The sequence below is a fragment of the Engystomops pustulosus genome, chromosome 3, assembly GCF_040894005.1.
Source record: "Engystomops pustulosus chromosome 3, aEngPut4.maternal, whole genome shotgun sequence".
NCBI lineage: Eukaryota > Metazoa > Chordata > Amphibia > Anura > Leptodactylidae > Engystomops > Engystomops pustulosus.
Window position 1 is genome coordinate 138,876,374 of NC_092413.1, and position 17,388 is coordinate 138,893,761.

Here is a 17,388-nt window from a genome sequence, read left to right on the forward strand (position 1 = left end):
AATAGTTTACAAGCTAAATGAGGGCCTGGTCTCTTGTCTTTTCTGGGTGTAAATTTTGTGGTAGTATAGAATGCTTGCATTCTTTGATTGTTTGTTTAGCATAATATCCTGACAAGTATAATATTCTGACAAGTACAATATTGCAATTAGACAGGGCAGGAGACAGGTAAGATGGTAGATAAAAATTAACAATTATGTTTGTCTAAAAATGTTTTAAATCTCTCCTAACCCAGGTCCACCTTCTGTTTATTTTAACACTTTACATAGAAACCCTGCTAACCTTGTAAAGATTCAATGTACACCCTCTTCTCCTCCTCCACCCGTAACCCCTTTTAAATGTGCCCTATGGAATGCCCACTCTGTGGGCAATAAACTAGAATCTGGTCATGACCTCTTTCTTTCTTTGACCTGCTAGCCATTACTGAAACTTGGATCCAACAGGATGACTCTGCCTCGCTTGCGGCATTGTCTTATGGCGGTTTACACATTCTCACTGCTCCAGACCTATGATCAGGCATACTACTCTCTCCAAGTTGCACCTTCCAGGTCAGGTTTCCTCTTGTAACTTCTCTTACTTTCCAATCTTTTGAGGTTCACACCCTCAGACTTTTCCACCCATTTTCTCTTCATGTGGCTGTTGTATACCGTCCTCCTGGTTCACCCTATGAGTTCCTTAACCACTTTGCCTCCATCACTTTCTATATTGTGACATTCCATCCATCATGATGGGAGACTTTAACATGCATATTAACACTCCTGGTTTTGTACTAACAATTTCTCTAGATCTTTCACATGTCTCCGATTCCCCCACTCATAATGTGGAAAACATCCTAGACTTAGTCTTTTCCCGACCTTCTTCAATATCTAATTTTAACAATTCTTTATTTCCACTTTCAGACCATAACCTTCTTTCTTTCACTTTCAATAATCCTTCACCTTCTCAGAATACTTCCACCCATTGCTCATACCTCAACCCAAGTGCAATAGATACTCACCAACTCACAGAAACCTTACAGTCTGCACCGTCCCCCATCTCCTCTCTCACCTGTCCAAACCTGACTACTAGCCACTATAATCACACTGTCAGAAGCACGCTAGATGAGACTGGTAGGTTGATTAGATTGTGAGCCCCATGTGGACAGGGACCGAATTGGAAAGCTCTGTGCAGCGCTGCATAATCTGTGTGCGCTATATAAATAACGGAATTATAATTATTATTATTGTACCACTCTACATCCAAAATTTTCAACACAGACTCACTTTGGCACACAGAAAAAAGCTAGTTTTGTGCGGCAGTGTTCCAGGATTGCTGAACATCTGTGGAGAAAATCGCGCACATCTGCAGACTTTCTACACTTCAAATTTATGCTAAAAACCTAAAACTCTGCACTGCACCTTGCTAAACAGGTATATTTTACTAATCTAATATCTTTTCTCTCTAACAATCCCCAAAGGCTCTTTGATACTCTTCACTCCTTACCAACACCAAAGGTGCAGTTACTGTCACGGGTCCTGGGTATGAAGATCTGGCCATCTACTTTAAAGATAAAATTGATTGCATTTGCTGTGAAATAGTTTCTCAATCCGCTCACCCCACTAATCACCTTCCCTCCGGTACCTTACCCTGTTTGCTCTCTTCCTTTGAGGAAAAAGTATCCAGGCTCCTTTCCTCTGCTCGCCCCACTACCTGTATCAGTGACCCCATTCCCTCATATCTGGTACAGTCCCTCTTCCCAGCAGTCACTTCTCACCTCACTAAAATCTTCAACCTCTCTCTCTTCTGGTGTCATCCGCTCTACTTTTAAGCATGCAGTTGTTACTCCATTACTAATGAAACGTTTCCTGGACCCATCCAGTGCTACTAACTACAGACCAGTTTCTAACCTCCCTTTCATCTTCAAACTCCTGGAACGCTGGTATATTCTTGACTAACCCGCTATCTCTCAGCTAACTCCCTCCTTGACCCCCTACAATCTGAATTTCGTACTATGCACTCCACTAAAACTGATCTTACTAAATTCTCCAATGATCTCTCCCCATTCTCATCGGCAGCGTTCAACACTGTGGACCACCAGCTCCTCCTCAGGATGCTTCCCTACACTGGCCTGAAGGACATTGTACTCTCTCGGTTTTCTTCCTATCTCTCTGACCTTTTCTGGAGCTTTCTCTTCTCATCTTCCTCTGTGTCGAGCTTCCTCAGGACTCAGTCGTAATATACTATACTTCCCCCATCAGACAAATCATCAGCAGATTTGGTTTTCATTATCATCTCTATGCTGATGATACCCAGCTATATACTTATGCACGTAAAATCACCACTGTCTCTCTGCTGTCTCTAACATCATGTCTTCTTTCTTCCTGAAACTTAATCGACTGACCTCTTTATCTTTCCACCATCTACTAACCAAGCCAACCATGACTTCTCCATCTTGGTCTGTGGGATCACTATAGCACTGAGGCAGCAGGCCCGCTGTCTTGGGGTTGTGCTGGATTCAGACCTCTCTTTTGCACCGTATATTTTATCTTTTATTCGCTCTTGCCGCATGCATCTCAAACACATCTCAAGAATCCGCCCATTTCTGACAATTTAAACATCTAAAATGTTAATCGTTGCTCTGATTCACTCTCGACTAGACTACTGTAACTCCCGACTAATCGGTCTTCCACTTTCTAAACTCTCTCCTCTACAATCTATTCTTAATGCAGCATCCAGGCTTATCTATACTACACAGATGCCTTCAGTCTGTGCCAGTCACTGCACTGGCTACCTGTCTCCTTCAGAATACTGTTTAAAATAATAACCCTCATCCACAAAGCTCTGAATAATGCTGCACTTCCCTAACTCTCCTCTCTCTCATCTTTTTTTTAAATCTTACAGCAGTAAAAAGATGGTGGGGGACCAATATATAAAATAATTAATTGTGGGCAGGGCAGCATATGAAATAATTACATTTTGGGGACAGAATAATTTTAAAAAATGAATTTGGGAGAGGGTCCCTAAGGACCTGTGGGTGGTTTAGTGCCCCATATCGCCATAGCATTGAGTAACAATGTCTTAGGAGTGTGTGAGGCAAACCATAGGAAACCCACAAAAGCTAGGATAGATGATGTATATCTGACTACACAATAAGATGGAGCGAAATGGTGCTGACCCGGGTCCCGGGTACCAGGCTGTGGCTCCGTTACTTTCCCTGTCTCCATACATTCAGCCACACAGTGCAGGACAGTACATGATGCGCCCCCTCCCCCTCCGTCTCATCAGGCGAGCCTCCTCACGCGTCCCTGGTCCCCGGCTCTGGGTGGCTGGGAGCGGCCGGGCTCCACCTAGGGGCGGGGCTGCGGAGGACACACTGCCGGCCGCGGGTGCTGGGAGCAGAGGAGTCACACACAGCCGGTGCCTCCTCCGAGCCGGGACTTATCCCACCAAAGTGAAGCCGCTGGAAACATAACGGTCCCCGAACAGCGGCAGCAGAACGGTAACGCTCCGGCATCACTGCGGGGGCGGCAATGCATGGTAGTGGGGATGCTGATGTGGATGGGGGGCAGCCCTCGTGTACTGGGGGGCTGGGACACCCTCGGGTGACAGGTGGCCGGGACGGATGATGTCAGGACTCCCCCGCTATATATGGTCCGCGCTGCTCTGGTTTCCTCTGCCTTTTAGGGGTCCTCGCTCCCCGCCCTTCCTCTTGTCTCCACACTTCTCCACCGTCCAATCAGAGCGCGGCACAGATGTGCCACATGTCACTCGCCCCCCACTCCCCGCTAGGTGGCCCGGAGCACTTGTTACACGGTACCCGCGGCATCCCTTCCTCCCTCCCTCCTGACACCGTCTTCTAGAATTTTCCGGGTAGCACATGGTCCTGGGCCGCCTCACCACGGCAGATCCAGTCAGATGACAGCTTTCTTTCTTCCGGAATAGGTTAATGATAGCTTCACTGTGATTGGTTGCTATGGAGTGAGCCAGGTCTGTACGACAGTTGACATTGATGAACAAGTTGACAAACTACCAAAAAGTGACGTGACTGGTTACCAAAACCTCCTCACTACTCATCCCGTTTACTTAGGGTGGGCACATGCATTATTAGCGGGGCTCCTAAGATGTCCATTATATGGAAAAGTGGAGGGGGATAGGTTACCGAAACTTGAACAAGACATAAGATCTATCCTGGCCAGTCGATTACTTATTGTTACACAAGTAAGGGGACCCTAGTTTGTTGACCTGGCTGCCATATTCTATCAAGGGGACCCCGCAGATGTTTCTCGTTTCCCCCAGTTGAGATCACTCATCCAAGTGTGCATGTGTATGGGAGAATCGAGAGGAATATCTATCAGACAATCAAAAAGCCCACATGTTAGCTAAGGAAGAAATCCATTGATGCAAGGCTAGTGTGAGATAAAGTATAGTATACCTGCAGAGCCACAGGACTTCCATTATGTCATTATTAACATAATATTCTGATGTTTCTGATGAGCAGGTCAGTTTTATAGACTAAAATGGCACAACAGATTCCCTGTAAAAGAAAACACTATTTTGACATGATAATTTGTTAGCAGTGATGTGTGGAAATAGAGCTGCCTTTAGCCATAGGTTCTTGCTTCACCTTGCTTCATCTGTGCATCCATGGGCAATACAGTACAAGGCTGTGGGTCATGCACATATCACGGTTTTTAGTGGATCTGTGTATCCTTATTCCATGTCCAATTCTGGACCTTTTTTATGGAACCTACTCACACAGTCCAGTCTGCAGGTCCCTGAAAAAAAACATACAAATGCTACTTAAAAGTAAAATTGGTGACCTCTAGACACAAAGGGTGTCAGAACCAAAAGTGAAAACCTAGTATCACTGAAAGGTTTATAGTATACAGCCAGCGCAAACAGACGTCCATACTTATAAAATGTTACTATTTTTTTTTTTATTTCTCTTTCCTTCTAGGTTTAAGAAATGGAGGCCATGGATAAGGCAGTAAATGGATATATAGACAACTTGCTTGGACCACGAGGTAAATGCATTTTATCAGTCCACCATTTCCATCTTATTGCCACTTCTTTCCTTATGCACATGTATAGATACTCTTTAATGGGCTATTAACATTGTTACACGTGATATATATTGCTAGGATATCCATCACATGGTGATTCCACTGCCAGGGGCAGTTTCCTAGAATAAAAGGTTGATCAGGCTGAAACAAACCTTCCACAGCTGTTCTCCTACAATTCCAGTCTGGATTTACAGACCTCTCACATTTTTATGACAATATTCTAACAATCAAAAAAATGTCTAACTTATCAACTAAGGGGAATGTATGTATCTTCAGAAAGTATTATTATTGAAATCTAGTTTTCTGTTAATCATATTTAAGTTGTATCAGATTTTTTTATGCCACTATTAATATTAATAAGAAAAATGGTAGCAAACGGAGAATGTAAACATTCCAAACATTTTCTTTATTATTTCCAGTACATAATAATAAAGTACAACATTTCAGCTTGTGCTTCTTTAACGTACCACTTAAGTTTCACTATTTAACTTCTTAAAGGGAATCTGTCATCAGCCTTTAACTATACTAAACTGAAGACAGTGGTAGTTATATGCCCTGAAGAGCTGTGTAACCATACCTTTGTGTGGATAGTAAATAGCAGCCGTGAACTTTTAATGGGAGAAATATTTGTATATTTTTATAGTAAGAACATTTTCAACACCTAATGAGTAGAATATATTAGACTGGCATGTTTAATTTTAAGCGGTCTCTTAGGCTGCATTCACATATTGCATTTTGTTTGAGACTAATGCATGCATGTTCAAACAGCTGAAGAGGAGATTAATCTAATTAGATTGTTGTCAACATTGTGTTTACAAAATGAACGCACATGTGTTAACAGAACATTTACATACATGTTAACAAAATGTTAACACATTCTTTTTGTAAACGCAATGTTGACAATGTAATTAGGTAAATCTCCTCTTCAGCTGTTTGAAAACACACGTGTTAAACGCAAACAAAGCGCAACGTGTGAATGCAGCCTTAGTAATTTCGGTGTGGCCCAATGAAATCTATGCCAGGCCTTGTCCGTTTTAGATTTCAGTTATGACCAGTATCCATATGCAGGCTATAGTAAATTAGAGCCTTTGTCCTGTCATGACCACTTTGCAATTTCCAGGCTGTGTGCTTGTTACAATCGGGCTGTTAGCTACGGGAGGGCTGCTTTATATTACAGCAGACACCCACTAAAGCTTCTGTGCCCTGTCCATTCACTCTTAGGCCCCTTTTACACCACTGACCACTGTAAGTCTTCATAGAAGCCTATGGCACCCGGGCGGGTATGGTGACCACACATATGTGTCACCGTACCGCCCACAAGAAAAAGATAGAGCTTGTTTTATCATTTCCTGTATGTACAGATGGGGACCATGCACCAATATGGAGAGGGGAGGGGTGAGCAGCATTACTCTCTCCGGCGTGTGGCTGCCTGCTCGTTCCGGCTATGGACCATGGGATCATACGTAAGTGCGAAAGAGGCCTCCAAGTTAAGTAGTTAAAAAAAAAATGCACAATTGAGCTCCTCAATGGTTTACACTTCTTGTTTTGTATTGATCACTTTTCAGTGGTCAAGTCATCATCATCAAACAATAACTGGTTCAGCTGATACCCAAACACTGTTTCACAGAATTCAGTGGTCCAAAAGAGTGCAGGTGTAGATGGAAAAACAATAAAAAAAAAATCTATGATCATAAAATAAGAATAGATGAGAAGGAAATAAAAGACTAGTTTTTATTGCCTGGTGATACATTTCCTTTAACAAACTGTACCTCATCATGTTCATGGGGCCTCTTTTTTTTAGAAATGGCATTTTATTTGTAAGTGTCAGCACATGAGGTGACCCCTAATTTGCTAATATGAAGGTACAGCTCAGATTTACTACTGAAACAGCTTTTTGCAGGCACCTGAAGAAATGCTGTGCCAGCACATATAAACCACTCGGCACAAAAAGAAATTCAGAACCATGTGCGAACCACGCCTCTAAACACACACTCTAAATCTTCAGTATACGTGACACTATACCATCAGAGGGTCAAATATTATTTATAGTTTTTTTGTGTAATAATAATACTTGCGTTTTGAGTGGTACCATTATTATAAATATAACTCAATGATATTTGATGCCACTTTGAGAACGTTTTCCCTGTTTTTTGCCTATATTGTTATCTCACTATCAATATTCTAGTAGTGTGATTTGTTTCATCACTGATGTTACAAGACAACCCCTTTAACTGGTTCACGTCCGCCCGCCGTGTATTCACGGCAGCGGTCTTGCCCCGCTGCATGGAGAGGGCTCACGGGCAGTATATATAATAGATTCGATCAGACAACCTAGGGTTAAAGTACCCTGGGGAGTCTGAAAAATAGTAAAAATGAAAAATAGTTTAAAAATAAATTATAATAAAAAACCCTGAAAATTCGAATCACCCCCCTTTCCCTAGAACTGACATTAGGTATCGACGCTTCCAAAAATACCCAATCTATCAAAATATGTTAACAGTTTTTCAATGCGTTTAACCCCGTAACGGAAAATAACGCCCAAAGTCGAAAATGGCACTTTTTTGCCATTTTGAAATATATAAAAAAAAATCTATAAAAAGTGATCAAAAGGTCGTACAGACCTAAAAATGATATCATTGAAAATATTACCAAATTTCGCAAAAAATGACACCACCCACAGCTCCGTACACCAAACAGGTGTGTGTTCAGCTCACCCCACAGTGTGATGGTCCAAAGTCCTCTGGTATCAGCCTTGGTGCATGAAAAAGGAAAGACCACCGCCAGGTCCCAAAACAGCAAAAGGTACAAGGAATCTCGGCACTCACATGAAGCCACCAGGTTTGGTTTAAATAAATTTCTTCCTCTTTATTCACCTCTCCGGAACAACATGCAGTTACAGCTTAAAAGATCGACGCGTTTCGACGCTTGTGCGTCTTAGTTATGATCAATTTCCATATTACTGTTCACTAAGCATTAAAGCACCAGGTGATTTTTCACTGCATTTGGAATTTTTTTCCCGCTTCCCAGTATATGGCATGGAATACCATCACTATGAAGTGCAATTTGTTACGCAGAAAACAAGCCCTCACATTAAATCAGGTGATTTAATGCTTAGTGAATAGTAATATGGAACTGATCATGACTAAGACGCACAAGCGTCAAAATGCGTTGATCTTTTAAGCTGTAACTGCATGTTGTTCCGGAGATGTGAATAAAGAGGAAGAAAGTATAAAAAAGTTATTAGCGCCAGAAGATGGCAAAATCAGAAAAAAAATTTGTGCAGGAGGTTTTAATTTTTGTAAATGTATGAAAACATTATAAAACCTATACAAATTTGGTATCCACGTAATCGTACCAACCCAAAGAATAAAGTAGACATGTCATTTGGGGCGCTCAGTGAAAGCTGTAATATCCAAGCCCACAAGAAAATGGCGCAAATGCGTTTTTTCACCATTTTCACTGCATTTGGAATTTTTTTCCCACTTCCAAGTACATGGTATGGAATATTTAATACCATCACTATGAAGTGCAATTTGTTAAGCAGAAAATATGCCATCACACAGCTCTTTACGTGTAAAAATAAAAAAGTTATGGATTTTTGAAGGTGGGGAGTGAAAAATGGACATGAAAAAACAGGAAAGGGCCTGGTCCTTAACCGGTTAAAGAGCTGAAAAGACCTTTAACCAGAACTCTCCAGGTTGTCAGACTTCTAAAACACTACTTGTCTATTTCTTTGAAAATTCTGTGTTGCAAAATCATGATGAAAACAGTTTATCAGCTCTTATAGCTTCTATGGTTTTCCTAGACACAGGCAGTCTCCCCGGGTAAGAACACTGTAGGTTCTGTAGGTTTTTTCTTAAGTTCAATTTGTATATATGTTAGATTGCATATTTTTTAAAAAGTGTAACTCTAGACAGAATATCTTTCAAAATTTTGGATTATTATTGGAACAAGGATTAACGATAAAGCTTTATTACAGACACCTTTGATAACTCTTACAGTTGATTGCAGCCTGGGGCTAAAGTTCAGCAAATGACCCGCATTCAGAGACCTTCCCCAGAGGTCACAGTGGCCAGAGATGTGTGTAACTAGAAATAATTTGTAATTTGGGTTTACTGCCTGTATAAAGGCATACATTCCATTATGCAGCTGCCATTCAGAAGTTAGAGAAAGCTGAAAACAATGAAAAACCAATATGGACCATTGTTTGCAGTCATTGGTATGTAAATATCGCTCACTTGCTAAGGATAATAAAGACTGCCCAAGCTCGGGGACATGGGGAAAACCCTGCCGCTTGCATGAGCGCATAGAAGTGAATGAAGATTAGTGCTACGCTTTGCAACTAGTGATGTGTCCGTGAACGAACCGCCTCTTGTTCGTGAACGACGGGAGTCAGCTCACTTAACCCCGCCTCTAACTAGCTCACCATGCCCCCTTTAACCAGATACAATCGGGTTAAAAGGGGAGTGGTGTGGGGTGACTGATTGGCCTTCGGCTTCCTTTTATATATTGAATAGGGAGCCGTTCAGGAGCCAGAAGAGCCAACTCACTAAGAAGAGTCGTAATTCCCATCACTAGTTGGAACAACGCCTGACACACATGAACACGTGATGAGCTGCAAATTAGGCTGTCTCCCAGCTTTTCTATTAACCGATATGAAAAAAACTATTAAATAGAAAAATAGATATTTAAAAGGGTCATAATTCTGTGATGGTCAGTGTAAAATTCTAGAGTGTGAACTCTCTAAGCAGACACTTCATGATTCCTCTAGTGCTGTGAGATGCTGTGTGCGGACAATATGGTTAGATCATGATACAGAATTTTTATTCATTTAGCTTCTGAACATTCCACTTGTATCTGACACATAAAAAAGGGATGAAACAGATTAAAGATGATGAGATCCATGAGATGAATATAATACACAATGGCACACTTCAGCTCTGCGTTTAGAGACATATGACCAGAGTCAGCAATATAAATCAATTTTTCTTTATATCCAAATGTGAAAAGACATAAAACACCAGTACATCACCATATCTTCGGCAAACAGTGTCAATTGTCCATAAAATTGTAGCACGCTAGGAGATCATGGCTTTTCACTGAGCAACAAACGCCCGTATGGTCTAGTGTAACGTTTCGGAGGTGTGTCCTCCTTCCTCAGAGCCCTCATTTGTAGACCGGTGTACACACTAGGAGTCACACGCTACAGAGCTTTTTTGTTTTTTGGTTGATGACACTTCAGCTCTGCTACATCTGAGCTATAAAACATACAGTCACCTGCTATAGACATCTTATCTTGCCTGTAGATTTAGTCTCCTCACGCTTCTTACTGTCAGGAAATGTATCTGTGTGTAGGAGCTCGTCTGGAGAGCAGAGAGAGACTGCAGGAAGCAGAAAGGAGATTTTTATGAGAAGAATCTGCCCTGCCCAGAGGTCGCACTAAGATTTTTACAGAAGGGTAATAATACTCCTCCTCCTATTTTTGGGGAGTATTTTTAGCCGAGGAGGAGTATTAAATTTTTTGTAATAAAAATATAAAACTTCTAGCCGTATATAATGTTAACAGACGCTATTTATACATGAAAATCATCTTCACCGCGCGCTCACTACACACACACACACACAGAGCAGCATGCTCACTACGCACGCACGCACACACACACACACACACACACACACACACAGCAGCACGCACACACACAGAGCAGCACGCTCACTACACACGCACGCACACACACACACACAGAGCAGCACGCGCACACACACACACATACATACACACACAGAGCAGCATGCTCACACACACATACACACACAGAGCAGCACGCTCACTACATGCTCGCACATACACACACAGAGCAGCACGCTCACTACACACGCACGCACACACAGAGCAGCACGCTCACTACACACGCACGCACACACAGAGCAGCACGCTCACTACACACGCACGCACACACAGAGCAGCACGCTCACTACACACGCACGCACACACAGAGCAGCACGCTCACTACACACGCACGCACACACAGAGCAGCACGCTCACTACACACGCACGCACACACAGAGCAGCACGCTCACTACACACGCACGCACACACAGAGCAGCACGCTCACTACACACGCACGCACACACAGAGCAGCACGCTCACTACACACGCACGCACACACAGAGCAGCACGCTCACTACACACGCACGCACACACAGAGCAGCACGCTCACTACACACGCACGCACACACAGAGCAGCACGCTCACTACACACGCGCGCACACACAGAGCAGCACGCTCACTACACACGCGCGCACACACAGAGCAGCACGCTCACTACACACGCGCGCACACACAGAGCAGCACGCTCACTACACACGCGCGCACACACAGAGCAGCACGCTCACTACACACGCGCGCACACACAGAGCAGCGCGCGCACACACAGAGCAGCGCGCGCACACACAGAGCAGCACGCTCACTACACACGCGCACACACAGAGCAGCACGCTCACTACACACACAGAGCAGCACGCTCACTACACACACACAGCAGCACGCTCACTACACACACACAGCAGCACGCTCACTACACACACACAGCAGCACGCTCACTACACACACACAGCAGCACGCTCACTACACACACGCGCACACACACACACAGAGCACACTCACTACACACACACACACACAGAGCACACTCACTACACACACACACACAGAGCACACTCACTACACACACACACACAGAGCACACTCACTACACACACACACACAGAGCACACTCACTACACACACACACAGAGCACACTCACTACACACACACACACAGAGCACACTCACTACACAGAGTGCAGTGAGCGCGGTGCACTCCACAGGTGGGCCTTGCACTCACCTGGCACTGGTCTCCGGTCCTGCCGGGATCCTACAGCCGAGGAGCCGCAGCCCCGCTGTCCACGTGTCTCCCGGGGCCTGCGCTCCCACTCCGGGTCTCTCCGGAGCGCTGCTGACACGGAACACTGTGTCACGTGTCCCACTGAGCGGCCCGGCGCGCGCTGTGATCGCGCTACTAACATTTCCCTCTTTTGCAGCGCGCGCCGGGCCGCTCAGCCTGCGCGCTACAGGGAATAATTGCCATGCGTTCTTTTACGCATGGCAATTATTTTGGGGGGTAATTGCGCCTCATCACGCGTCTATGACGCGTGGTGAGGCGTTAATGCGACCTCTGGCCCTGCCCAACCCTAGACAGAAGAAGATTTACAGTCGGAACCCAGGGAAACCAAAATTGTGTACACCAGGGCTGATAGAGACAGCTTGGACTTATATCTGTGAAATGCTGTATTTTTGTTGAATTAGAGAATGTGTTATTTTGTTATCCTGAATATTTTTAAAAATCAAAGATTTGGTTGGAGGGGCTTGTATGCAGCAGGACATGGGACATCAAGTGGGTACCTACGGGTCATGTGACTTGGTGATCATAAAAGTTCTGTTCAATCAATGAAGCACAATATGGGTGACCCTATTGGGGATTAAACCCAAACACTTAGCCCTGTCTCCTAAAATACAAGGCATCCTATTTGAATTTTAAAGATGGTGTTTTATACACATTTTAAGAAAAGCATGTGAATGGTAAAACTGCACTTGGTTTTGAGCATGTGTCTATGGACACCCTTAGCGGCTAGAGGAAGCTATCTGGCTTACAATCCATTCAGAGCTGTACAATATTTCATTAGTTATATTGAGATGTGGGGAAAACACTGCAAATGCGGCAAAAATCATGCTCTTGTGCTATAGAGATTTTGCGAAAGGGTGGTATTAGAGGCCAAACCTGGCTCAGTGGCCTTTCTCTTCTGGTTGTAGCTTGTCTTAATGTCTCTAATCTGAAGTTCCTTTCTTTTTTACTTTCCAGACCCACGAGTGAAAGGATGGTTCATGTTAGACAATTACATCCCCACCTTTGTTTGCACCTTCCTGTATTTATTTATTGTATGGATAGGACCCAAGTACATGAAGAACAGACAGCCGGTGTCCTGCAGAGGGATTTTAGTGGTTTATAACCTTGGCCTTACACTGCTGTCACTCTACATGTTCTATGAGGTAAGACCATGAATGCACATCCATGTTATAAAGCTTGGTTAAGCCCTTAGGAAATGATCCCAATCCATGGCACACATTACTGCTGCTGTATTTCACCCTTGGATCCACACACTACATGTTTCGGTATGTGTCATGCTTCTCAGCGTTGCATATGTGCATTGTGTAGACAGCCATCGGTTTCAATATATTTATTGCAGTCACACATATATTTTATACCAGAAATCAACAAACTTCAGCACAACAGCTGAAAATATAACTCCCAACATGTTTAGTTTCATAGCAGTTCTGAGAACGGCTAAGCAAGTGTGCATGCTGGTAGTTGCAGTTATACTACAGCTGGAGACCTGAAAGTTGCTGACCTTTCAGTGCCTTAGTTTTCTTATATTTTTGCCATTTGTTAGTCTTTGTTAAAATCAGCCCATAAACATTAAGATAAATGCCATCATATGCTCCCATGTATGGTGACCTTGTAGCAAGGATCAGCAGGATAGTTTCTCTGTGCCAGGCAGCTCTATGTATGTCATTCCTCATTAAAATAAACATTCACACTCAGCTTGGCATAGGACAGTGCAGAATACATTTAACTGTCAAGCAAGTGTTTTACTAACAGCTATATGAGCCCCTGTTCACATTACTTTTGAAAATTTTGTCAGGGGTATACATCAAGAGGATTTCACAATATATGGCTTTCCACAGTACTAGCATCTAGTGGCACGTGTTTCCCGCAGGCTTCCACTGTTTGTATATGTATATACCTGCTGTGCACAAAGCCGTATAAACATGTCGTCATATTGCCTAACAATGTAATGTTTTCTATTATACAGTGCGTCTGCAGCACATAATAAAGAGTTAATGCTTGTCTTTCTAAGTACTGCTGGAATGTTCACACTCCAGACCAGCAAATAGATTTGGAATATTTGTCTTGGACACACAATGTTCTTTGTCCCTGAAATACAGAGTTTCACATCAGTAATCTCCTTACTGGTACAATATGTGTCCCTGTCATTCAAATATTATCTTTAGAGACACGCGCAACGCTATAGTAAAAGTGAACGAGAGAATAATATGGCTTACTGGGTTCTTCTAGAGCAGTGGTGGCGCACCTATGGCACGGGTGCCAGAGGCGGCACTCGGAGCCTTTTATGTGGGCACCCAGGCCATCGCCCCAGCACACCAGACAGAGTCTTCCTGCAGTTCCAAGCAACTTAAAAGATGCTGCTTTCAGTCATATTTTGATACTAACTTCGCTACTTGGGACTGGAAGAGGGAGAATGAATAGACAGGGCCGAATTATCTTTGGAGGACCTCCTGCTGGCCCCTACATGTCTACAGAGGGACACTGGAAAGAAGCTAAAATTATGCAATTTTTCCATCTTTCTACTGTGTTGCTGTCCTCAGGAGGCCAATATGATTGTTGAAGAACAGGGAGCAGTAAGTTACTACTTTAATTTTTGGTTGGCACCTCGCGATAAATAAGGGGGGTTTTGGGTGTCTTTTTGGGCACTCGGCCGCTAAAAGGTTCGCCATCACTGTTCTAGAGGCTTATTCTACTCTTTCCTTTGAGATTTAATTGAATAAATCTATATTATTGAAATGAACTGAAGTAGCCACAAGCTTTGAAGGGTTTGTGCTCAGTACGGTAGCTATTTTTCAGCAAGCAAAGGTACAATATAAATCAGAGGGAAGAAACAGAGTGACATCCGGAGCTTCTGATGATATAGCAGGTGGATTTCAGAATTTCTCAAATGCCCCGGGGACAATGAAGTTAAGCTGTGCCTAGTTACGTAAGATTAGGGCTACACCAACCCTTAAATACAGCAAGCCATGCATCTACATTTTTTTTTACATTACTTCTCTTGAAGCGTATGGAACTTTTTCCATCACACTGACTAATAGTATTCTGTCCACACTTGCCCTAAGGAAGCAGAGTTAAAACAAAAAGACAACAATGAGAATAATTCATTACAAGATATTATAAAAAGGTACAGAGCCACCTTCTAAAGGCCAAAACATATACATTCTCTGTGGATAAAAGCAGACCTGTGACCAAAATTTTACCCTTCACACCAGTAATACCTCCCCATATCACCAAAAATTATCTGCCACTGAGGCATTGTACGTTAGTTACAGCTGTTTTCTGATATGCAAATGAGTAGACTAGGGCAGCTTCTGAAGAGAAGAGTCACGTTTTCTCCCAGGCTACCATAGAACCCTGCCTCCTTCTTTTGATTGACAGCTCAATGTCTCTTCAAATCTTGACCTGAGAAGACAGGAAATCCTGTCCCTGTCCACTTCCTGTTCTTACCAGAATGCTGTACTCCTCACTGCATTGTGAATTTAGCTGTGAGCGCTGTGTGGGGAAACTGCTGGTCTTCTCGCCATTCATGTGCGCTGCGATGGGCGGAGATGCATGTCAGTGGGTGGAGCCAACATAGTCAAAGGCAGAAAAAGCTTGGGGAATGATTTGTGGGAGGAGGTATTGCGCCTGTCCTTGATGGGTTTGCTTTAAGGTTGATTGGGATGGATTACGATTTGTAGATGCAAAATGAGGTGGTTTTGCAGTGGGCTTCAGTCGATGTGAGTATTCCACTGTTAATTCTTTGATTTTAACTTGCTATAGATACAACAACCCACCCTTTGTAAAACCCAGGTATATCTGTACAGACCCACTCAGTGAAGCCAAACCTACCTTCAAAATCAGAGAGGGTGTTCATTTTTCTTGAGGAGTGAATTATACCTCTGGCATTAGATCTATAAAAACTGTTTTGAAATATTGTGTATGGGCACATAGCCTGGTGTGCTTTCAGATAATTTAGTGGGGGAAGAATGGAGGAGTGCTGTGGGAGTGAAGAAAGCTCATCAGGACTTCCAATGATCTGGAAATGGTTATGACGGAGGGGGTTGCAGATAATAATGACTACATGATCCTCTCCATCCTCTGAAAGCCAGTAAGAAATGGGATGTCACAGGAAGTACCAAGTTCTTTAAAGGACTTTAAAGAGAACCTGCCTTGCAAATTAACTCACCCTAAATAAATACTTTACTAAAATGTATGATGAAAAAGCATTGCACTTATCCCAAAATGGTTCCCTCCCATTTTTCAAATGAGTAATGAGAAATGTAAATCCAATATCACAAAGTTGTAGCACAAATAAGGCTACGTTCATATCGTGTTTAGGAGCCTCTTAGAATACACTAACCGAGGTATACCTGATGGTAGACTCCTGCTTGTGTTCTTAGCCCTACAATGTCTTTATCTAATCTTTTTGCCCTATCTTACTATATAAAAAAAATTTACTTCAGTGGCTACTGTGTGGGGAGTAGCCCAACCGAGCTCCAGGTCCACCCCTGTAGCCTCAGTAGTACCATCTCACTTTGCTTCCCTGCAACGTTCACCGGCTCTTCAGCCCTTGCCCACACATGTCACTGCCAGCTCGCCGTAGTGTCCTCTGGTACATGTGCAGAGCTCCAGAGAAGCCATCGCACCGCATAGGTTAGAGTTTTTACTGGGCGAAATGATTAGAGAAAGACGTTGTAGGGCTTAGAACAGAGGCAGAAATCTACCATCAGGAATACCTCAGTTAATGGATCCCTAATAACAGGTTTCCTTTAAGGGATAGTAAACATCCTTCTGTATGCTCATGTTGTGGGATATGGTCTTTTGTTTGGCTGCTGCCAGTGTTCATGCTCAGCTTACTACGTCTTTCCATCTGTGTACCTAGAGATACCGTATTGGAAGATTAGCATTTTATTGTATATTATTTACATCTCAATAATAAACCCATCTTCTGGAGGCTCCATTCCCTGTGTACAACCACTACATGATCTTTCACCATAAGTTAAGCTAATTTATTACTTTTAATAGAAATATGGGCAAAAGTGCACTTAGCTCATTATCACCATGGTGTGATCACAGACTAAAGTACACTTAACCGGCAAGAGCAAATCTGATCAGTCACAAAAATGTGGCCTTGCCATGCAGTACATCAGGCCATATTAACCTAGAATAGCACATGATAACATAAAGATTAGTATCTATTCAGACAGTTTATTACTAGATGTGATTTTGGAGTCAGTATAACAAAATGTTGCCTGGAGAATGTGGAATACAGTAGAAAATGCCATTTAGCACTGCAATGTGAGAATTTTTGAGGTTGTGAAGGGAACTGTTTGAAATTGTGTCAAAATGTTGCACAAAAAATGAGATGAGATGATGTAAAGTTTTTGAAGGTGGAGAGCATTTGCAAACATTTGTCCAG

General features: G+C 43.1%; 1 protein-coding gene across 4 annotated transcripts in view; it reads left to right on the forward strand.

The window, feature by feature from the left end:
• Nucleotides 1–3,272: 3,272 nt before the first annotated feature.
• ELOVL5 (ELOVL fatty acid elongase 5) overlaps nucleotides 3,273–17,388 on the forward strand; it is a 42,459-nt gene continuing 28,343 nt past the window's right edge. The window contains exons 1-3 of one of the 4 annotated variants that reach the window (XM_072142293.1): nucleotides 3,273–3,514; nucleotides 4,935–5,001; nucleotides 12,942–13,129. In XM_072142293.1, the coding sequence (XP_071998394.1) occupies nucleotides 4,944–5,001; nucleotides 12,942–13,129 (246 nt within the window). In that variant the 5' untranslated portion in view covers nucleotides 3,273–3,514; nucleotides 4,935–4,943. The other 3 variants (XM_072142290.1, XM_072142291.1, XM_072142292.1) reach the window with 3 other exon arrangements.